We start from the raw sequence: 25,253 nt of genomic DNA, 5'->3' as shown, positions 1-25,253 counted from the left end.
CCCATGCTCACTGGCCTGCCCTTCCCCAAGGCCACTGAAACAAACATACACACACACACACACACACACACACACACACACCACACACACACACACACACACACACACACACACACACACACACACACACACACACACACACACACACCACACACACACACACACACTTTACATTCATGTCAGGCTCCAGAAAGCAGCGTTGCCCTCCTCGTATCCCGTGGCCGCCCTGAACTCCGTCTCACATAACAGCGGTCCTCCCGGGCGCGAAGGAGCGGACACGGCCGGGCTGTTTTCTCGTCCGCGCCATTCGAACCCTCCTCCGGCTTCATCCCACCGTCTTTCCACAGCTGGGCCCCGGGCGGGGAGTTTCCTTGACACGAGTGCCGCGGGGAGCGGCGAGGAAGAGAATAGGCCAAGGACGCTGACCCTGGGATTCACAGGATCACCTCGGCAGCCGCGGGCGCCGAGCTCTCAGTGGTAACGGGCGTTCGGGAAGGAATGGAGGTTTTTGTCTGGGCGCACGTGCTCTGACCCAGTTTCTACGACAACACGGTGTACTGTTCAAGTCTTCAGACCCTCTACCCTTTCATACGTAATGTATCCGCTTCTTGGCTCTGCTTTCCACATTTAAGGCATCCAACACGGTCTACAACCGCCGTGCTTTTTTTTTTAATTTTTTTTTTTTAAATCTTTTTACTTCATGCATTTCTGATGTTATAAATTAATCCCTATTATAATCGACATTGCAAACAATTCATATGGCCGTGGGGTGATAACGGCGTGCCTCTTCCGTCACCCTGTTCAAACAGGGTTCTCTTTATCCGCAATGTTGTAACAGTATGTATCCTGTATCGAAAGAAACTAGTTTACAATGATATTGTTTACATTACACAAGTGAATCCCCCAATGGAGGAATTACGCCTGTCTGCTCTGCTATGTCAACACACTGCAGTTGGTGGTAAAAAATGAGGATGCAGGTGCTTTCTCACAGACTACACAAGAACATCTGGTCAGTGGGCTGTTCTGGATCCAGCAACAGTCCTACAATGTCCTGTTCAAGCGACCCCCCTCTTCACCGCTTTGCAATTCCCACTTCCCAGCGCATGATGGTATATAGGGGACTCGCATATTTTGGCAAGAGGGGCTCTACTCCGAGGCTCTGCGCTCGCTCCTCTCTCTCTCTCTCTCTCTCTCTCTCTCTCTCACTCTCTCTCTCTCCCCCAAGGAGGTTAAACTGTACAAAGGAGGAAGTGTGGGCTACAAAGGGAGCTGTCCTTATAGTGAACAGCTGTCTCAAACCTGGTGAAGAAACCAACAGATCCCTGCGTACCTAGTTATCCTCTGAAGAGGGATGTCCGTCCTCTTGCTGCCTATTTACCGGTTGACTGATTTGTGTCTGTTTTTTTGCTATGTTTTATTGGTTTCTTCGTGATCAAGTTGCTGCGACATGACTTATTGCAAATAAAGGAACCTTAAAAGTCAAAAGCCCCTCGCAGCAAGATGGCTGCAGTGGATGGCACATTACCCATGCAGTGTGTGATCTTCTACACTCCCAGCATGACACAGTCTCTCTCTCTCTCTCTCTCTCTCTCTCTCTCTCTCTCTCTCTCTCTCTCATCTCTCTCTCTCTCTCTCTCTCATCTCTCTCTCTCTCTCCTCTCTCTCTCTCTCTCTCTCTCTCTCTCATCTCTCTCTCTCTCTCTCTCTCTCTCTCTCGCTCTCTCGCTCTCTCGCTCTCTCACCCACTTTGTTTGTGAGAAAACACGTATAGTTTTCTGGCACCCGAACACGGCTCTTTGGACTCCTCTTCGCGCAATGGAGGACGGAGGACGGTCCCCTGCCAGGTCCTCATCACAGTCAACAATTGGAGCGTCCTGACTAATAGATGTCAGAGAACAAGGGCACTAAGACGGTGGTGGTTGGGGCGGGCGTGGAGCGCGCTGCAGGCAAGCTAACCCTCCATCTTTCTCCCTCCTTCCTGCACACGAGCACGCACACACAAACAAACAACACAAAACAAACAAAACCCCCTTTGTGTTCACGTCGGCATTCCTGGAGCCACGATGTAACTCAAGCAGGTGACAGGCGAGACAACGCAATACGGCGCGGCGAAGCCCAGAGTTGTGGCCCAGGCAGTCAAACCGACGATGAGGTCGGTGTTTGAGAGGGGGGGGGCAGGTGCTGGACGTGGGCCCACGGTCGTCCCACACTGGCTACGGTTCCATTTCCTGGTTGTTTTTCACGATTACATTTGTATCTCCTCCATCTCCCCTGCTTTCTGGGTCCATCTCTGACTGTCTGTCTGTCTGTCTGTCTGTCTGTATGTGGCCCTGTGGCCTCTCTCTGTGGTCCCTGTTCATTGTGCTCTACAGCCAAGCAGACACTGCCTCCCTACTCCCTTCACAGCTCACTACTTTCCCTGCTCATTTCTCATCGTGTCATGCACTTGAAGGCCCTGGATCTACATACGCATACAACCAGAAATCCATCTGAACAGGTCCATCAGTCCTTACAGTCCACAGAATACCAAAATGTCAAATATGTGAAAAGTGGGCGTTGCCATGTATCGGTAATCAGATAAACAGCCCTAAGGTAATATAGAGTTAGGAAATCTCGTGCACTGACTTTGACAGTGAACGCGATAAAGATTTCTTCTATTCGTAACTGTCAGTTTTATGCAGCAGGTTGCCATAACAAAAACAACATCTGAAAATCCTTCCCAAAGCGGAAAGAATACAGAGCAATTTTACCTCCAGATGGACGCGTGAATAAAGTGCGCTCCATGCACGCGCACACATGCACACGCACAGGCTCATAAACACGCCACACTTTCACACCAGGGAGGAGTTGGTTAGGGAATACTGCAACACTGATCTCACATTAAAAGTGTCCACCTAATTAATTGCTTTTAACAACTCATTCCAATGATCATAAAGTGAATCACACTAATGTGAGAAGAACTGACGTCTGATGAGCTAATAAATGTGCGACTTCACCCGCTGAGGTCTCCGCCTACGACCGAGACGTAACGGGAAGAAAATTCAGTCGGGGACGTTTTTTTTCAAGTTCGCCCCTTACATTAAGGTTTGCTTTGCAACGCACTCTCCATACGTCTCAGTAAACACCAACAGTAAGAGCGAGAGGCGCTAAGTTTATAAAGCACCAAATGGTCGAGGGCCAAAATACATTTCTGATCTTCCTTCCAGAGCTCTCTGGTCGCCTGGGACAGGTCTGCTTTGTGTCCCCCAGAGTCAAAACTAAACGCGGAGAAGCAGCGTTCGCTTTTTATGCACAGCATATCTGGAACAAAGTCCCGGAAAACTGCAGATCTGCTGCAACTCTCACCTCTTTTAAATCAAGGCTGAAAACTTTTACTGCTGCCTCTGCCTTTTACTAAACCAAGTATTCATTCCTTGCACCGCACTGTCACTTTTATGACTTGATTTTATGCATTCTATTGCTTAACTTTATAATGTGTTCTCCTTTTAACAATGTGTTTCTTTTGCGATTTGTCTTGATGCTTCTGATGTTTTATTGAAAGCACTTTGAATTGCCTTGTTGTTGAAATGTGAATACTAGTGACTTCGTGCACAATGTATTATAATGGCCTTGGCCTAGCAGAAACAGTGATTTCAGATAACTGAAAGATCTCCAGACCGGTTCTCCGGGGTGAGGGACATCGCCTTGACGAGGAAAAACGCCATGCTGGGGAGAGGCAAAATAGTTGTTAACAAAGAAAAGATCGTCAAAAGATCCTCCAGACCGGTTCACCGGGGTTAGGATATCGCCTTGACAAGGTAAAACACTATTTGGGGAATAAGCGCTATTCAGGGACTAGGCTAAATAGTTGTCAACAAAGAAAAGCTCTCCAGACCCGTTCTCTGGGGCTAGGACATCACCTTGACGAGGAAAAACACTATTCGAGGTACGCGCTATTCAGGGAATAGGCAAAATAGTTGTTAACAAAGGGTTAAACAAGGTTTCTTTGATTCATTTCTTGCACTGGAACTTTTATGCATTCTATGTCCTTTTATAATGTGTTTCTTTGCACTTTGTCTGAATGCTTTTGATGTTTTATGTAAAGCACTTTAAATTGCCTTGTTTGTTGAAATGTGAAATATAAATAAACTTGCCTTGCCTTGCCTAAAAGAGAATAAGGTCAAAGGTCATGGCACCTTTTGGGCCTCTCATCTTGTGCTCCTTTAGTTACTGCTTCGGTTTCCCCTTCGGCTACTCCCTCGAGCAAACGTGCGATTGGAAATGAGTGGCGCTGAATGGAGTCTAGAGACTAGTTGTGCCAATGTCACATTTTTTTTCCCCACAATCACAAGATTCGCACCCACGTGTGCAGTAAACGGGCCGCATCGCCAATCATTGCGAGAAATTGCTCCGATATAAACTACTGCACACTAACGGTAACATTCATTTGTCAGTGACCTAATCCCTTGTATATTTTCCAAAACCTCGAGAGATTTCACATGAAAATCTCTTGTTCTGTTTCATTCTTCCCTGGCAGCAAACTCTGAAATTTCTTTTCTTGTCTCCTAATAAATTGGGACAGCAGGTAAAATGACCCCTGGACACACCACTAACTGTTAGACTACATGGGGTCAATTTTTATCAATTTTATTACGAAAAAACATTCCGTTTGGGATGGCCATTCAAAGAAAATGGCCATCCCAAACTGAATGTTTTTTCGTGACATTGACTAGTTGGAAATCATGTTAAACAGGATCTCTCTTTGGAGATGGTTGTACCTACTATTGAGTATCATATTTAGGTATAATAATACACATTAACAGAATATACAGCCAACAATATTGTAACATTCACCCAAATACTGTTTCCATAGAATGGTCGTCACATCATATCCATTCGGAGGGATTTCCTACACATGGATAAAACAGAAAAACACCAGCTTGACAAAGCTATTTTCTCTCCACTTGGATACTACATAAAACACAGCAATTCAGACCACAGGATCGTGCTCGCCATCCAAATTGGAATGCAGTGAGATTTTTCTTTCATGAGATGACGCTCCATTCTGAAACATGGCATTTCATGACACAAGTCCCCGGTGAACACTCTTTCTGCAAGCGATGAAGCATGAGACATTCTGCTGTGTGACCGCATGCTGGGACCACATGTTGCTGCTCTTTGGTGGAACCGCGTGAAAATCGAAATGTGCAAATAAACAGGAAATTAAGCTAAGATGCTCATAAAAGCCCTCACCAAAACTGCATATTTTTGAGATCCTTGCTCCAACAAGCCTAATTGTGATGAATTAGGCTAAGTGATAGGTGACCAGAGCACAAAAAATATCACCAACACACATCCACAGCATATTTGCTGCAGCAGGGATGTGTACGAAGCATGTTAGGAATGCAGGCTCAGATGGATGTTAGGGTTTTGGCGTTTATTGGTGTTACCGGTGTTACACGGTGTTCGGGCATACACGATTACATTACTTTACATTGCATTTTTTTTTCATATATAAATAAAACCCATTTTGTAAATTTTCGCATATCAGCGCCCATGTTCATCAAATTTTAAAAAGCGTGGTGAAGCGTCCCAGGCGCGATGAGAGAGGAGGAGTATCGGAAACAACGGCGATTTAAACACACAGTTTGATAACACTGTGACGCGGGGGCGGGGGTCGACTGGACACACACAATGAAGGAGACGCAGACAGAGCCTCCGTGTAAAGCCGAAGCTGCTTTTAATAACTGCTGCGAGGCTACGACCACACCGGTGGGTTGCGGTGACCAGTCGGAAAATAACAACCTGGGGTGGCTTTGGACAGACTTCTCTTCAGACACTCTCTCTCTCTCTCTCTCTCTCTCTCTCTCTCTCTCTCTCTCTCCTCTCTCTCTCTCTCTCTCTCTCTCTCTCTCTCTCTCTCTCTCTCTCTCTCTCTCTCTCTCTCTCTCTCTCTCTCTCTCTCTCTCTCTCTCTCTCTCCACTCACACCCAGTGCTCTCCTCACTTCCCCCTCTCCTCTTCTTCCACACTTGTCTCTCTCCACATTATTCTGGACACCTCCCCTCCAATCAGATGAACTTATGCACATTAAAACAATGAAGTTGAACCCCCCCCCCCCCCCGCGCTAATGGGTGTCAATGTTCATTTAATAGACACCCGGGGAGATCTTTGTATCCCAGCAAAGCCCGGGTGTCCTCTCACCCTTAATCTCTCGCTACCCGGCCTCTGTGTGTAGAGAGTCTCATTTATTTCACAGAGGGAGTCTCATTTAGAGTCAGCATTCGGGCTTCGTTCAGGCCACTTGATACGTTTATGAAGACCCCTACTCAATGTAGTCTAATGGGAAAAAAAGACATCCCCACTCGGAGTGAAATTTCAACCTTCATATTGTAAATAAAAAGAAACAAAACTTTATTTGATTTTATTTAACGATAACAGGAAAACATGACAATAGCTGTCACCCTGCGTCCTGGAAACCTCTGATCGTGTCCAAAATAGCATACTATTGGGTACATCAAATTAGTACGCACTGACACTGTGGCATTATGCTGGTAAGCAAATCCCACAATGCATTGTGTGCTGTAACCCTTGCATAGCACGTCGTTGTGCGTGCCGAAAAGAGGTGGCGCAGCCATATGACGACATAGTATGTCCAAAAGCCATCATTATTTTTACTCACAGACTCAATTACGCTGGACGACTGTGAGCGTATGTAGTATGCAGGACGGGGTTTCGGACACGGCACCTCATAAAGTTACTTGCCGTCGGCAGGCAGCGGATCACGGCACGCGGTTGTTGCAGCGCAGCGGATACCGCAGGTCCAAGGACAGCAGAGAAGGAAGGCCGAGATTTGGGACATTTGAGGGATTCAGGAAACTGACCAGGCTTGGCCTTTACCTCACAGTGACCTGAGTCCGAATCAAGTTACTTTTAAAGGTGAACTTGATTAGGCCCGGCGCCATCCCGGCCTCGTTAGATAAAAGTGCCTCTAACGACCTTTTGTGCGAATGGCAAGTGGCATCGCCGCTCAAAGGGCTTGAAACAAATTGACAGCTCGGGGTAGTTTTCTCATTCCAGAAAATGTTGTGTTTCTGCTTCCCATCAGTACATGTTGAATTAGTAATTTATTGCAAATAATGAGTATTAAGTAGGTAATAGGTAATTAGGTAATTAGTAGTGATCGACTGACTTATCCTGTATGTCCAGTGTGTGTCAATCCTTTCAACAGGAGAGTGAAACGCGACAAGAGAGCTGCCGTACATCGCTGTCACAGCAGAGCGGTAGCCTACTTTCTGGGTACGGCTTAAGAAAGAGGGTGTTCCCGTTCACCAAGGAAGCTCCCGGCCACATGCGTGTAGGTATGCTGTACATCACAAGGGTGACAACAGCGGCAAAAGATTGTGACTCCCTTATACGGTGTGAGGCAACAACCAGGCCACATTCCCTGCTAAGAATGTGATTTCACCTCCTGCCGTAAGAGCAAGGACAAAAAGAGATGGCAGTAGATGACAGCTAGTGTGTAGTAGTGTGTGTGTGTGTGTGTGTGAGAGAGCGTGTGTTACTGAGCTGGCTTAATGAAGGCTGATTAAAATAAAACATCAATCTACTTGAGTGTGGGCGTGCAGTGCACTTGCGCGGCCATATGTGCGTATAATGTGTCGTTCCCATGTTCACGGACTGTCGATCTCGTTCTTTCCGCCCTTATTTAGTTTCAAGTCACACACAGTGACACAACAGCAGGTGGAACCCTCGTCTAATATCCAAATTCTCAGGGGATTGGCGGTCCCTGCCGCTCCCTTGTAACACATTGGTCACAAACACCAGTAAGCTGTCTCAGATGATGTGGATATGATGATATATATAGATATATATATATATAGACTGTATCACTGGAAGATATAAAGAGCACTCTTAAACTGACTATTAGTATAATTTCGGCCTCGGGGCCTGTATTTCCTTCTTTATCCCTAGGCATCTCACTGGGATTGCACCTTCCAGGGATCCAAGGGATTCACCTGATTTTAATCCTAACACAATAAGGACCTCACGTGGCAAACGTGTCTACTTCTCTCACTCGCCCACCACCTCTTACAGATGTGGCGGCACATGTACCGACTCATTTTGCCTCCAGTTTTCCCCAAGCGCCGCAGGGCCTGGTGAAACAAAGGAGGGTTTTTTCCTGGGCTCAAAGGACTACATACGAAGCGTCATGCCGCCTTGACGCTCCCCTGGGATTCTGCTTGGCGTTCCTTGGACCACGATACTGCAAGCCTCGCGATGCGGCGTCCTGACGCACCATAAACTATTCAAACCAAGAAGATATTTTGGGCATTCCCCACAAGACCTCCATTCTTCATTTTCCAGCCCGCATTCCATTTTATAACAGCGGCGATTGCGACCCGAGCATTGTATAGCTACCGGTCGCCAAGAGGGCCCGTGACAACAGCATACAGAACAGGCAGTGTTGCAGCTGAGTACTTCAGCGGAGAGCAAATAACGCGGCTGTCATCTGGCTCGGCTTCTGCTGCGTTGCATATCCTTTTTCTTTTTTTTTTTTTAATGGCAGGGAGGGTTCAAACATGTTCCTCGCCGCGGCAATTACAATCTGGGTAAAGGTCAGACTACTTGTCAGAGGAGTGACAGTGGCTTCCCCACGTCGGTCGCCTAATTCAGTCAGGATCGTTTGATGAAAAGGAGGATAAGGAAAATAAGCCAAGATGGAAAAGACTCAATCCCAAACCGTATGTACCACCCCTGGGACCCTCCATCGACTGTGTGTTTGCCGAATTTGTGAACTGAAGCGACAGAGGAGAGCTCTCTGGCTGGCTGGCAGATGACTTCGGAGGAGGCGGCCACAGGCCCTCGGGCGATACGCAGCGTGTCCCTCTGATCACTCATCTGCTTTCAAATAGAGATTCACACTTGCATGCGCGCGTGCGTGCGCACACACACACACACACACACACACACACACACACACACACACACACACACACACACACACACACACACACACACACACACACACACACACACACACACACACACACACACACACACACACAGAAGTGCGCACGCACACACACAGAGGGCTGAAATGACACGAGACGAAGGAAGAGGTGAAGCTCCATAGAAGCGGCTCCAGAGATCGCATCGTCTGCAGTTCAGCGCATTTGAGTCTCGAGAGGAACACATTGAAACCCAGTGCAACACAGCAAGTATGGTTCACCACATGCGCCGGGAGGAGCACCTGTTATATCATTATGGAACATATGCTGCTCTGACGCTCATATGATTAACAAGGGGAGCTTCGCTACAAGACAAGGGATAAAGCAACAACGAGGGACCCAAAATAATGCAGCCACATTAAAAACAACACAAACAATGCGGCTGGGCTTAAAAACGATTCATGGGACGAATTGCAAACGATAAAGGGAGGAGCTGGTCGCCTCACTCTCCATTTGGCAGGAATCAAAGACGGAGGTGTTTACAATTAGATTACCTATGTCTAATGAAGTGTACTACATCCTGTGTTTGTGCACAGTTTAACTATAGCTGTGAGTATGAACAGCTTTTTAATCAGAGCTTGGTACCACAGATCCTATTACTTTAATCATCATCATCTAAAGGTTATCCAATAGATTTCTCTAAAGACCTTTTTTTTTTTTTTTCCCCATTTTAGGTTCATGTTGCACCAGTACTTCAGCAAAAAGATCGACGGCGCGCATGCCGATGTGCAAGCATGTATCGCTTCTTCACAAATTACAATAAAAATCCCTTCTATTCATGAGAATATTCACAATCCTCTGCGAGTGCCGTGTGTGCATTTTGTTTCCGAGCTGATTGGAGCCCAACAGGTTGCAGGTCATGAGCCGCCTTGTCCAAACACCCACAGCGAGCTGTCATCGGAGGCATCACACGGCTGACCTTTTGCATCATCTGTGTTTTCACATGCTCGCTGAGCTGCGTGGGATGCCGTGGCTCGGGGCGGACCGAAGACCACTCTGCGCTGTTCGCCAAAGCCGAGAAGAGGGGGAGGGAAGGAGGGAGGGAGGGAGGAAGAGAGGGAGGGAGGAAGGGAGGGAAGGAGGAAGGGAGGAAGAGAGGGAGGGAGGGAGGGATGAAGGGAGGGAGGAAGGGAGGAAGAGAGGGAGGGAGGGAGGGAGGGAGGGAGGGAGGGAGGGAGGGAGGCTGTGAGTCATCAGGATCATGCCTACCTGTAGACTGCCACGCAGTCCTCCCCGCTCACATTCACACAGTCAGGCTCTCGTGTCCGGCTGAATGGAAGCCAATGGCCCCTCCCAAAAAAAACGCATTTGACTGAAAAGCACTCTAGGTGTGCATACTTCTAGTTCTTCGAGTGTTTGCGTTCTTTTAACTTTAATCTTAAAAAAAAATCATTAAGTAAACAAAGACAACAGTTAAGTGACAGTGTTCCAATTCAGTTGCACTTTTCAAAAGGCAGAATCCGGCTTGGCACACTCACTTTCAAAAAAGAAACACAGGCCATTTGCCGCGCATTCTTGTGAATTGAATAATGCATATTTCATAATCAGGTCATGTCATGGTCACATGGTCACATGACATGAGCGAATGTCCCATACTATACACACCCATACTATACTCGTACTATTCCATTCCCCATTCTGTACCGTCACATTCGGTCCTATCTGGTCCTTTCAAATCTTGTTTCTATCGTTTACTCAGTAAACAGTTAATCAGTAAACAGGCAGCCCCTTTGCTGGGGTTCCGTTTCTGACCGTATACAGACAGGTTGGTTATCTGAAATGATTGTAAAGATACTGCAGGAGAGAGAAGAATACTCAAAGAGAGAAGCCGGCTGAGCCATCCCTCAAACTAGGTCAGAGCTCTTTCAGGAATGTTTCTCTCAACTCTATCAAGTCGCTGAAAAGGCAGTTCATATGAGAATATAGAAACGTGGGTACACTAGAACGGAAAGGACGGTGAGAGGGTGGACTGAGCCTCGTCTTTACGTGCAAACCAATGTGAGATGACACTGTTAGAAACCGGAGAAAGGAATTCTAACGAGCCACGGCTGCACAATAACCTTTACGAATGAAATACTTGATGTATTAAAACACATAAACTCACAGATTATAATAACATCCCTCTCAATCATGGCGTCTCCAACCGAAGGATTTACCTGCATAGATAACGCCTGGATGAGATAACCCCTGCCCCAGGGCAGCAGCTGTCATGTACAGTAGGAAGACCTTGATGCTAAGTTGACTTATAACGCAACCGCAAGCAAGTAAATCAGTACAGCCGTGTCCGTCGTCGTGACAGTAAGTAGACTAGAGGCGGCGTATCATCAAAGCTCAATGCGCGCATGACAAACTACCTGTATCAGTTTCCCAGCAGCTACATAGCGATCAATGAGCTACAGATTAATGGCAGAGCACTGAAATACTCCCGAATCCAAGTCAAGAATAGGCGGCATGGAAGTGTCAGAGTGTGTGTGTGTGTGTGTGTGTGCGCGCACGCGCGCACACGTGTATTGTCCAGCGTTAAAATAATTCAAGCACGCACAGCCTTTGGTGTGAATACTCATGCAGCGTGTGTTCAAAGGCACCGTCCCATTAACCGATCGTTGCGGTGAATAACATCATAATGGCACGGCCCATTTCAGCCCAGTGCTAGTCAGGCAGCAACATCTCAACAAAGCAGACTTACAAGGTGGTCGGGCTGGTTCTGTGATCGAAGTATTCTATAATCACATGTTGGATAGAATTTTTTACGACATTCTTTTGGTCCTGCAAATAACGGCCGCGAACCTAATTGGCACTAAAACCTTTGATACGTCGGGGGAAATACAATTCACTGTAGCCACCCTCTGAAAACAAAATAATGAAAATCCCACATTCAAGTGTCGGATTCGTCACTCGCCGCCGGCAAAAAGTAAGTTTACTTGAATGCCCTCGGAAGGTGGTGGAGCACAAATGTTAAAAAATGTGATTCTCTGAATGTGATTCCTCATCCCCGCAAAAAATCAATTTGAATGAAAACAAAATTAAACTGGCACAGGGGACTGCGGCTGGTGTGAACTGCTCCAGGGCTTGTTTTGAAGGTTTTTGGGCCGGCGCCAAAGTTTCCCACATTTTTTTTTTTTTTTACTGGACTTGATCATGCAGAGCAGGGTGGACATCTGTCCAGTTTTAGGTTGGACCCTCCTGTTTTAAAACACACTGTCCTTTTCCGAACAAGATTTCAATAGGCTACGGGGTACAAAGGTACTGCACACTCGTGATCTAAGAAATTATTGGCTGGAGCAGCGTCACATTAAAAAAAACCAGCATTTCACTGGTTTAAACCGCCCATGATTGCGTGGCGTGAGCAGCGGTGGAGATGTGCCCGATCACAAGCTCGCGCCGCGGACCGTCTGTAGCCCCAGCCGCTTGGCACGCCCGCACGGGCCCAGCCACCGCCCGGCCCGGCGCGTTGCGCGGACGAAGGACATGACTCACTCGTCAGTCGGGAGAGTTCTCACGTGTCACACGCAACTGCAGTTAGACGCCGTAGCTTCTCCATCTCCCATTTTAACATTTTAAGCATCGCTAATATTATTGACACAGGCAGATTCCGACATCGCCAAGCAAAGCCAACATTGCCAACTGACGTGCTTGGTACTCGCCATCCTGTCCAACTCAAAAGGGTTCCTCCACAGTAAGCCCGCCGCTCCATCACGACCGTCTCATATCCTCCGTCATCACAGAGCTGCAACCAGTAGGAATCGGTCTTCAGAGGCGTCCTGGGACCTGGCTTCAGTTTTTTGGATTTTGTGGGAAGAGACGCCGCTCTTTTCGTAAATGGCGGAGAGGGAGAGAGAGAGAGAGAGAGAGAGAGAGAGAGAGAGAGAGAGAGAGAGAGAGAAAGAGCGAGTCGGGTTCATTTTAGAGGCTCAAAAGGAACCAGATATCAAGGCCAACTGTGATGGCTCATTATTGAGGCATCACCTTTGCAACATTGACTGGTGAGATCTCATCAAAGAAGCACCAAAGGGAGTGGGTTTTTTGGCATTCAATCTGATTCCAGACAAACTTGGGAACACATCTTTTTTTTGGGGGGGTGGGGGGGGGGGGTTGCTGTTTGGAGTCCACGTGCTAAAATAAGTCATTGTGTCAACAGTGGGAACACAAACAGCTCTGAAGCTCGGATCTGAAGAAAGGGATTTCGCACAGTCTCAGACAGACAGACAGACAGACGGAGGTCCTGTGTACTTTAGACAGGGTTAGACAGGGTGTGTCATGAGGTGCAAGGCCTGGAGCTCACTCACACTCTCTCTTGTCAATAAACTAAAAAGGTATATTTGACACCGCTAGACGCCTGAGGGCTCTTCAGCGCGTGGGTGCCGCAGTCAGAATCAAGGCCAAGTGAAGCTTATTGTCAAGGCGTACATGTGATGTCTGAGCGGGCAGATGTCAAAGGCGAAGCTCTGCACATTTGTTCCCGCAAGTCGCTTTTTTTCAAGTTCACAGACACGGAGGCGCGGCACGACGTGCGCCTCACATTCACCCCTCGACAGCCAAGGCAGCCATGCAAGGCTGCTCTGCAGGAAACGTTAGAGGTTCTGTGTATTGCTCAAGGACACTTTGGCAAGCTACATGGAGGTAGAAGCCATCTTCAACATGAGATTTTTCGTATGAGAATTTTTTTATTTTTCATTTAAGTTTTATGCGATAAAACACCAAAAATGAGACCGAAAAGCTGATTCATATTGACATACATTCATAACAGCCAATAGGTACTGATCTCTGAACCAAACTCTGTGCCGGTTGTCATTAACGGCTGACATTAAAAGCAACGAGGAGCCGCTGTGCTTTGGGCTGGCACGCTCGGTTGGTGCATCGGCTATGAGAGTTGGTGTGCGGAATAAAGATACTCGACAGGTCCTGCAGAGAAAAGACGTCGCTAAATCTTCAGGAGGGGACCTTGGAAAAATGTTTACCCGCCTCCGCATGGGGGGAGATGGCGTGCAACCGGCACGGTCCAAGAGTGAATGAATGACATGGTCATGTTTACATCATGAGTGCATCATGGGGCAGCGTGAATGAATGACTCAGCTGTTGCCATGGAATTCCGACGGAGGAAACAGGGCCCGTGAGCTGGAGCCTATTAAGGTGATCTGTGGCCGAGGAATGCCCGGGCTCACTGAAGGGGTTAATGCGAGGAGGAGAAGCGTACGCTGTGGAGTGACGGTAAGAAATCAGAAGGCGGGGGCGGTTCCAGCCCGCCAATCTATTCTCCTCCAGCGGCCACAAATGACGCCTCTCATCCATTCACTGTGCGGCGATAACACCCCCTCCCCTCCCCTCCCCTCCCTTCCCTTCCCCTCTCCCAGCACCTTTCGTCCGAGTTTCATCAGACGGCGCTTTGTATCGGCCCCGGTTTCCCAGAGTTAATTTGCTTTTTTTTTTTTTTTTTTTAACTTAGATTCACTCAACTGCTCACACTCTCCATCTCTCTCCTCCCCCTCTTCATTATTTGACCGACTCCCTGACCGCAAGGGAACCTCTGGGGAGCCTCCAGTCTACAATGGATGTGCACGTCCAAAAGGTCTCACACACACACACACACACACACACACACACACACAAACAGCCCCGTTGTGGGTTCGAAGATAACATGGTGGCCAGAATCCCAACGTGAAGCAGGGAAAGTACGTCCGTTCAACGCTGTGACCCATCTAGACCGTGACACTTTGTCTTAGGTCCCACTGAAAATAGCTTGTTCTCCTGAGTTTAGAGCCCAAAATAGGTCACCAGCCCATTTCTGATGTTTGCCGGCATCACGAGAGCAGCAATATGGGTTCATGGGCCCGGGAGATATGTTCCCCCGAAAGGAGAGAATTGTATCGTTTGGGAGCTTCTGCTCCAGTTAGTGGGCGTGTTGTTTCAATGTCGTATAACTGAGCTGGCCACACACGCCCTTCATCCTCTCATGTTCCAAGCCAGTTTTCCATGTACAGCCGACGGTACGGTTACATCACCTCCAGTGCAAACGCAGCGTAAAAGACTCATGAAGGTGGCAATTTTATGGAAACTTCCCGCCTATAAATGCTGGCAAAGCACCGGCGCAATAACAAGTGACAGATTTCACACCTTTTTTTTTTTTTTCCCCCCAACACATAGTGAGAAGGCACATACTGTATGCACACCCGTCCAACAGCGTCAACAAAGGCTCGCAAAAGCACAAACGCACACTGGCGCGCACGCACGCACACACACACACACACACACGCGCGCATAGGTAAATGCGTCGACGCCCTCTTCACCTCTGGCCCTCGTCTCACACCACGGCCGGTGTGGCGCGACAGGGACACCTGAGTCCAGAGGGATTAACTTTCCATTAAAGTTTAACAGAGAGGTATAGTAATTGTGTCAGGGAGGCGCCGGCTGGGCCACACCCCTCGAACCGCTGGGTGAGGCTGGAGGGCAGGGGAGGGGAGAGGAGGGGAGAGGAGGGGAGAGGAGGGACGATTCTCTGGCTCCAGCAGCCAGGGTTAGTTCAGTGAGCCGGCCAACAACACGAAGTCTGCTTTGCATTATACAGTGAGGGGGTTTTTTTTTTTTTTTTTTTAGAGAAACTGCGGAGACACATTGTGTCTCACCCTGAGGACAGAGGATTTTGTTACAGAGATCTGCAGCATACAACACCCGACTGAAGATGTTCCCTAATGCACAGTTCCTCCAAATCAGACTAAACCTAGTTCCGTTTAAAAAAAAATAAAAAATACCTGAACAAAATTAGCCAGTCCAGCAAAGCCAGCCACAAGACAAGAAACGCGCATTCGACTCAGCCACTCGTCCCCAAAAAAATCCCTAAGGCATTCATCTGTTAAATATGTGTGTATTTGTGATGAGCCCTCAGAATCAGCACGGTTCCATCTCTCCCCACTGTGTTGGAACATTTGCCATTTCCCAATAAACTGGGGGAAAGGAAGGGAAAAACGAAAGAAACATCTCCTCTTACAATGGTGAGCGCTCCATAATTGCAGACATTTTCCCTCTATCTCTAATTGTGTGAGAGCTCTGCTGCGTTATGAGCATTGATCGTATCCTTGAGGGAGAAGAGAGAAACCTGTTGGGCAGATTCGCTCAAAGCCACATGCTTTGAAATGTTTACTCACGGACATCTCTGATCCCCTCTCATTAATAGCGAGTGTTCCCGTTTGCATTTAGCACTGTCAGCGTGCCGAGGTGTTTTCTCTGCGAGCTCATTTTGCAATTTAAGGAGCGCTTGAGGCTCAGCGATAGCGGACTTGACAACCCTGAAGCGTCAATGAGCCGGCGTGAAATGTGGTTGCGATTCATTGTCTTAAACACACTCCAACACAACGCTATTAGAAACGACGTAGTTATGGAGGCCAAGTCAGTGGCTGGCACTGCCACGGGTTCCTTGGCAAAAAAGTAAAATCTTTGAATGACGCAGGGCGTAAGCTTTTTGCATATTAAACTCCTGTTTACTATATGAAATCACCATCATACCACTTAAAAAAAATAAAATAAGCGTGAACTGTAGGCGTAAACAAACTACAATAAGCGGTCAATTTACAATGAACCACGTAGCTGTGGCCTGCCATCCCCACCATCCTCTTACTTCACACCCAGGTTTGCAGTTTCTCTTTGGGTTTCATTACAGCGGCAAAATCTTTGCTATGGGAGTGTGATCCCACTAATTTCCATTCCCTGTCCCAATCAGGCTATTTGGAGTGCGCGTTGATGAAACACTTGAATTACAGCTGCGGAAAATAGTCCATGAGGACATTTTTTTCGGGGTGTTCCAGAGCTTGTTATCGCGCGGAATTCTGTCACTGTGTTGAGGTAATGTTCCACGCCATCTCAGTGGTGGCACGGTCATGGTCTCATGCTCAGGATAGGTGGAGTGCGGGAATGACATCACTGAAAGGGTAGAACATTGTGACTCTGGGTGCACAGGAATGTCCCAGAATGCCGCCTGGTCACAGATAGACAGGCCGTAAATACAGTGCATGCGGCACTTATGTAGCTTAGCTGCTTGCATTGTTAGTCGTCACTCTATTCATACGTTACATTTCATTACAAACAAATTAATGAATTAATTATTTCAATTGCACGGTCCGTTGACTGCGGAGACAGCCAGTCACAGGCTATGAGGAATATAGGCTTTGAATTGACAGATGCGTTAATTCTCTCAAAATTTCTCTCATCTCTTTCTTTTTTTTTAGCAGTGCACTAAGACCTTTTTTCAGTTGAGTACCCCCTTCACTAGCATTGGGAGATAAAAATAATAATAATACAAATGATGAACTGTATGTGCATTGTATGTGTTTTTTTTAACAGTTGGAATCATTTGTGTATATATATATATATATATATATATATATATATATATATATATATATATATATGAATAAAGCAAATGTTGTATTTTTTTACATTTTTCTTTTGGAGTAGCCCCTGCAGTACCCCTAAGGGTACGAGGACCTCCATTTGAGAAACAGTGCTCTAATACATTCAAGACCTGTGGGAAATAAATTCTTCACAAAATATCGACATTACAAGGAATTTGACCTGGTGGATTGCTGCATTACAATTGTTTGAATTAAATTTTTCAACATTCCACGTGCATCTCTGCAGTGCAAGCGCTGCAGGCATCCGTTACCAGAAGCCCCGTGGGTGATGACTGACTCAGTAGAAGCCAGTGACCCTGATTGGCCCAGTGATGGAGTGAACTAGTCACAGGAAGCGACGCAGCCATTCCCAGTGACCTGTTCTCTGAACCACCCCGCATCATCTGTGAAAATTGGCACTCCTCATTTCTCAGCAATAGCTGGGATGGATCTCCTAATGAAATAAATATATTACAGTTTGCGCCACTGTGATACTGTACCTCGGCGAGTGCTCCCCTATCAATATCTCTAACAGATGAATGCACCACTAGTTTAAGGAGTGACCAGAAACCTATTAACCAATGAGCTTGACTTTGGCTTTAAATTCTACCCTGTCTTTGTGGGTAAGAGGGAACCAAAGAGCTCGGAATGGGTCCTTTTCGACGATGAGGAACTAGGAATTACGGAGAAAGGTCAACCTGTCCTACGAGGGTCCTTTGCCGTTCGCTCAGTGCTACCAGTGGGAAACCGTGGTCATGGCTAATGTGTTGTTTCTCGCTTTCCCAAGCCCCCAGTATGAGCCAAAGACCGCGCTGAAGTCATCACGGCTGGCGGCGCTGAGAACACCGGGGTGTGGTGGCTGTCTGTGCGGTCCCCGGGGACTCGGCAAACCATGCAAACCCGCTTCTCCCAACATCACAGTCCAGTGAGCGCCGCGACGCTCCACCAGTGATGACATCTCCGTAAGTGAATTCCTTAGCTTTCCCTCCTCCCTTCCCCCGCAAAAGACGCAAGCAGTAGTGTCTCGGGGCGGGACAAAGGAATTTGTTTGTAACGTGGTCTTCCTCCGCTCCCTCCCTTTATCGTAAACGAATTGTGATCGGCTTGTGTCGGGAGCGTCATCAGAGCATATGTTGACAACGGAATCACATGCGGAGGTCACTGTTGGAAAAGTAGAGGCCTTGTCCTGATTGGCCCGTCGCCACTGTATTCAAAAAATGTTCAGCCCGATTGGGACGCGATCCGACGGCCGCAGGACCTCGGGAAGTACAATGGCCATTGTGGACGACAATTAGTTGTTTTACCCTGTCTAGTATGACAGGGTGAGAGACAACAGGCGCAGTATCTGGGACATCCTGATCCAGACGGAAAGTCTCGAGTGTCAGAGTGATGTTTGCCTGTGGCCGCACCGACGATGTGCTCATTGACACGGAGTTTGCGATCGCCATCTCCCACCTCCAAATTGACTCCTCTACGATTACAGGTCCCTCCACCCCAACCCCCAGTCGTGAGCAGTGGGGATCGGACGTATGGTTTGCCCTGTGAACGACTAAGACGTGCCAAGAGGTCCTTATCTAGTCTGGATAACGAAAACAATTTTTCTTGGAAGGTCCAAGATTACAAGTGACTGCCACAACTAAATACAGAGCGAAGCACGGTTCTACCCCTTTCCCACTGCACAAAAAATCCGGCAACACCCGCTAACAATCGGCATTTGTCAACAGTGGCTAAAGGAAAAACCCTGGTCTCTGTCCCGGGTCAAATGACCCGGCAATAGACCCGGATTTTAATCGACTCCACCTCCGATCGGCTCCGACATCCGGGTCAACCCACTCATTTTGGCCCCTTTACCTGCGCAATGTGAAGCGTGTTGAAATTCCAGACACTGGTGCATATATAAACAGGAACATCCGTGTATCATTCCATCATTTCATATCCCATATCCCTGTTTCCGAAGGACCGGCGCCACGGAGTATCCTGCTTCCACTGTAGTGTTGGGTCGCTCATGAACGATCCGATCCTTTTGAACGGCTCTAAATACTTTTTTTTCATGTTTTACAGTTTAATTTCGTTAATCACACTGGAACCGTGCCACGCCCCTTTTCCAACATGTTTGTGACGTCGAACAGGACGCACCAGAAAAAAAACAGAATTTCTCCTGGCAACGGGAAATGTGTCAATCGCCTATTTTTAGCAGGTTGACCCGGGTTTGTTTTGGTGTGAAAACCCGCATTAGATAGTGAAGTGTGGGGTAAACAGATCCAACGGTAATGGTCAATGTGCTACCCAGGTCGAAGCGAGCTGAAGAGTTAGAAGTGGTTTCTTTTCTTTAATGAAAAACTAGGAATTACAGAGAAAGGTCAACCTGTCATCTGAGGGTCCTTTGCCATTCGCTCAGTGGTACCGGGGGGGAACTGGGGTAATGGTGCTCTGTCTCGACTAATGTGTTTACTAAAACTAAAATAGCAAGGATATTCTGATATATGCTGATGAGCTGACATTCTCTGAACCAAAAAATGGAATCAAAAATGGTCTCGTGTCACAGTAATTACATTTACATTTGAGAGTCGGGTGAGTGGGAACTGATGGGACCGGGACGACCTTAACCTAATCTCAGGTACAACTAGATGAGTACTGAAAACGATACACAAAAACAGAATAAAACGCTTTTACGGTATAAAAAGAGTTGCATCAATGCTACCGTGTGTGAAAAAAACACTGTGCAATTGGTCAGGCGTCAGTGATTTAAGGGGATTTTGATTTTTACGGCTATATATTTTTATTATTAAATAGAGATCGATTAATATTGTTTAGGAAGTGAAGGCTTTTGTATCTGTATGAGACGTTGTCAAACAGTACCCAGCTCTCTGGATATGGCCATTTGCTGTGCCCCCCACTCCCCAAGCAGGAGGTGGGCATCTTTCATTTTCCAGTGATTACAATGCAGTCAGCCAGCACAGCCAGCCTATAATTGCTTGCAGAAATGTGTCATTAACACACTATCGCCGCGATTAACGAGGAAGAGTCAGATGCGAGAAGAACTCGGGCGCATGCACACACGCACGCACACACACACACACACACAAATAAGCCCATGCACATTAGGTACAGACACTTACACAAACAAATGAAACCCATGTTCGAGCATGCATATCAACAAGAAGGCAGTAATGGTTGCCATGATGATAATAATGATGACAACAACAACAACAACAACAACACTAATAACAATACATATTATACTCACACAACAACACCTCAGACTCAACATGTGCTGAGCGATGTCAGGTCCTACATTACGTGTGCCACTTCTCTAACCTTTCGGGTCCAAACACCGAACAGCAGCGGGCAGATCCAGCCTACACATACTGCTGACCTGCATGATTTCATTATGTTCCCAAGACAACAGATCCACACTTGCACGTATTCAGTGAGGAAAGTAGCTAGGAATACTAATTGTGTACCGTAGCAAGTGCAATCAATTCTCAAAATCCTACAGAAGTCGCTGAAATGAACACACGTACTCTTCGCTATACAAGAACCATTATGCGCACAATGTTTGACAAACGAGGTTCATTATCTTTTCACTTGGCCCGGCAGTCAGGCAGGATGAAAAACAGATTAGCATAATTTATGTTCGCCTCTCCGGGGCCATTTGTACTAATCTGAAACACATACAAGATAGGAGCTCTTTATTAGTGCCAAATAGTAAGGAGGGTCTGTCCCCAAAAACCGCACGCCGAAGCTCAATGTAGACGGAGCGCTGACGGGGTCGGGGGGGCAGAAATGTGTCCGGCACAAATGACACGGCAGCGCCGGCCGTGAGGTGTCCGGGCCGCAGGTCAGAGATTGATGGGAATACAAGACCGCATTTAGGGTCCCAGAGGAACTCTACGCCCTGGCACGTACAATACACGGTATACTTGCTTAGGGACGCGGCAGCATTGAATCAGCAAAGGGGAAACGCTGAATCAACATCGAGGAAGCAGTCCCGGAGTAACACAGATGCATAGATATCAAAGGCTTTGCCCAGGGCAACGTGCGGCCGAGAGGAGAATAAAAAACATATACGGTTAAATGCTTTTTCCGTCCCTCCATCCGGGAAAACCCGCGGGTGAGGAAGGCTGAACCGTCGCTTATACAAAGTGTGTCAAAGACGAGAATAGAGTTTGGAATGCGAGTCGGCGACACCCTGGTGGAATGCGCAGGAAGGTAAAGAGATCCTCTTCAGCCCACAGCCACGTCAAGGACGGCCGCACCAGGTCTTTCCCTGGCTCCGTCCCGGGGAGAGCCAACAACCGCGCACCGCCTCGCGGCGAGGTGCTAATGGCCCAGAAAAGGAACAATCGGCGTCAGGCTGGCAAGAAGTAACAAAACGTCATTTGTCACAGTTTGTGGGTGTTTCAGGCTGATATGAGGCAGAGAATAGGACAGGTTAAAAAAAAACAAAAAAAAAAACAGCAACGGGGGAAAAGGAATTACCTAAAATGACGAAGCCCTAAATGGTGCATCTGCATTTTTCCAGGAGCGAGAAGCAATCGGAACGCTATCTTCAATCACCAAAGCTCAGGGGCGAGCGATCGATAATGGTTTTAGGTCTGGAATGGAATGTGTGGGAGCAGAAACAAACACCACCTCTCTAGGCTCTGCACTACTCGGTGACGATAAGGAGCCATTTCCCAGCCTGTCAAAAGTGAGAAATGTATTCCAGCACGTCCAAGAACAACATTCTTCACTATTATAATTCGGCGTTCAGTTAATTAATTTCCCTCGCCGGCCTCGCAGTTGGACACAGATGGAAGGTTTTTGCTGTCCTGGAGGGAAAAGTATTTTTAGCGCGCAACTAAACAAAAACAAATGAGCAGTTTCTCACGTTTATTGTCCCGACTGCTTGAGTCAATGCAAATAATAATAAAAATAATAATAATGATAATAATAATGAAAGTGAGGATGTGCTAAAATATGCAGAAAGAGCAAAATAGCGACCGGGCCAGAGGAGGATTAAGCCGGCCCCTCTCCCACCACAACCTCCAAATGCCCACCGACAGACACAATTTGATCCAGTCACAGTTTACACGGCATTATACAGGATTAATGATGAAGCTGTGTTTAACTGTCAGAAAACCATGCTTCGGTTTATATCCTCAACAGGGACATTTCTGCATTTTCTGTCTTTAGGGAAGCATTTATTTATTCTGGTTTCGTTGATATGTTTCAATTATTTTCTAAGGAGCTGAGATCTTAAAGCCCCGAATTTAGCATTTGCATCATTAAGAAAGTCCTGCTTAATAGTACGGGGAGAGAGACAGACAGACAGGCAGGCAGGCAGGCAGGCAGGCAGGCAGGCAGACAGACAGACAGACAGGCTGCGGAAGGGATAGATAGACAGACAGACAGAGGAAGGGACAGACAGACAGACAGACAGGCAGACACACAGAGGAAGGGATGGCTAGACGACAGACAGAGGAAGGGACAGACAGACAGGCAGACAGACAGACAGAGGAAGGGATGGATAGACAGACGGACAGACAGTATAGCTAGAAGTATTTTCAGCCTCATTAAGTAAAAACAAGCCATTCAGGTCATTTCAAGCAGGATCCTATCATCATTAACAGTAACAACCGCTCATGGTGATAATTATAAAGATGAAACAGTTTCTACTAATTATTGTCTACACTTTTGTGGAACAAACAATCTTTCAGTAAAAGATTAATAAATAAAAATCTCCTAAAAGGCTCCGATGGGCATTTTGCTCACGGATTTGAGCCGCTCTGTCGCTTCATTTCTACACCTACTATGCGCGGAAGTTGGGGACAACGGGCTGACCCCTCCAAAGCCCCGAAGCGGAGAGCGGGTGGAAGAGGCTGCCAAGGTCACGGAAACGATCCCCAATTACGACTGCGGCCGGCAGCCCCAAGCCAGGCTGGAGCGTCTGCCCCCTGAATATCACTAATTGCCGCCGCCGTCACGCCGCTCAAGATACAGGTGAGAACTCATTACCGGGATGATACGCCTCACCGGGCTACGGTGTTCCTCCTCTCGGGCGGATGAGAGGAAGCAAATAAGCACCCACCCACACACACACACACACACACACACACACACACACACACACACACACACACACACACACACACACACACACACACACACACACACACACTCATCATTTTGTGGTACCTTACAGATTAGTTGCCTGTCTTGTGTCCAACTGGACACCACGGGCGTAAATGCAATGACTTGTGTAATCTTTTATAAAGACATCAAATGTCTGGGTTGCACAGGAGATCTAGGCTACAGCCCACAGCCATCGGCATCAACAGCCTTCGTCGCGGTGCAGCCTGAGGAAGGCTGCTTTGGCTGTCACAACAAAAGCTCACTGCCTTCGATAAAAAGAGGACATTGGACATTGGACGCGCCTTGGACGTTCTTTTCCGGTAGAATGTAAATGACCGACAAGGCTTCCCGCTACCTCCGCCAGCTGCGTTCCTTTGGGCGCGGGCAGCAGTTACGCCGTTCGCGTCGATCCACGCCCGTCCCGCGCTGCCCGGCCGGGCGGGGCCGCGTGAGGCGCGCATTCTGGGACGCGCGGGCCTACGTCGGTGGTCGCCGCCAGTCGTCCAGGGTAAAACGCGGCGCAGCGTTCCCACGACACCGCAGCCATCTCCATCTACAGTCGGCCTCATAGCAAACCTGGCAACTGGAACAAGTTATCCCGGTTGACAAAAATCGTAAAAGCCACCTCTGTGTTTTTCATCGGGGCGGGAGAAATATGACTTTGAACGCTGCCTGAACCGAAGCAGACCTCCACATTGATTGTTTTGCGGTTTGTTTGTTTTTGTTTTTGTTTTTGCTCTTGCAGTAAAAGGCTTTGCACGGGGTCACTAAAGACACGGCCTTGGACATTACTACATCACACTGGCAATTCGTTGTCAGGTAAGGGCGGGGCTTCCCGAACAGAAGCAGAGACCCCAGCTGACTGTGGAGACGGGGAGGGCTGGAGTGTGTCAACTGAGGCATGGCGATGGAGAGGGTCAGGGGGAAACGACGTCGTCGGCAAAACTCGGAATGCAAGGCTCTCCGAAGAATGTTCAAACCCCGTGTACCTCTCGTCACCCTTCCCAGAGCAGCGGGGACGACAGCCAGGCTCTCCTCCCAGTCCATGTTCCCCCGCTTGTCACCCATTATTATTATTATTGTACAAACCACTGAACCTGAGCTGGGTCGACTGGTTGAACAATAACTTTTGGTCTGAATCCCTGACCACAGCGAAGGACACGCGTGATTCGAGGTTTTGGTGATTTGCGGGGGGGGGGGGGGGGGGGTCATGCGCATCATCTCCGGACGGTCGGGGCTGCCCCGCTCCGTGGGTACCAGAAGAACAAGATGATGATGATGATGATGATGATGATGACGATGATGCTCGGGTCTGTTGACAATGGCACGGTCAATTGTCAAAGTGGAAGGAAAAGGTGAATGCGCGCAGGAAAGGAGGCTTCACGTTGTTCCCGCGCGGCCGTGCCGCGCCGCACCGCCACGCACCGCACCGCACCGCACCGCGTTACCTTCTACCGTGGGGATCGAACGCGCGGTTGTCTTACCTGCCCACCGTCTGGTTGGCGAGCTGCCGCATCCGATTGAACTGCTTCTTCATCTTGCCGTCTCTGCGCTGACGCCGGTGGCCGGTGCGGCTCCACCGCGTGTCTCATTGACGACGAGGCGAGGTCGGACCCCCCGGAAAAGGATGCGGGCGCCGCGGAACACTTGTTAGACATCCGACCGTGGCACCGCGAAAGGAGACCGTGGAGAGGCGGGGACGGGCGGGCTCCGTTCTGGGCATTTGGGGGGTGTGTGTGTGTGTGTGTGTGAGTGTGTGCGTTTGT

The 25,253-nt window shown here is 48.0% G+C and overlaps 1 protein-coding gene across 1 annotated transcript in view; it reads right to left on the bottom strand.

Annotated features, from left to right (window-relative positions):
* The window catches only part of LOC307245652 (rho GTPase-activating protein 44-like), a gene marked incomplete at both ends in the record, with an annotated part of 43,202 nt that extends 18,668 nt beyond the window's left edge, over nucleotides 1–24,534 (bottom strand). Inside the window, one exon of the mRNA XM_080021298.1 lies at nucleotides 24,477–24,534. Within this exon, the coding sequence (XP_079877424.1) occupies nucleotides 24,477–24,534 (58 nt within the window). The remainder of the gene's footprint in view (nucleotides 1–24,476) is intronic.
* Between the last annotated feature and the right edge of the window lie 719 nt (nucleotides 24,535–25,253).

The sequence above is a fragment of the Zeus faber genome, assembly GCF_960531495.2.
Source record: "Zeus faber genome assembly, chromosome: 20".
Lineage (NCBI taxonomy): Eukaryota > Metazoa > Chordata > Actinopteri > Zeiformes > Zeidae > Zeus > Zeus faber.
The sequence above is the reverse complement of the archived record's forward strand: the minus strand, read 5'-3'. Positions and strand labels throughout refer to the sequence as shown.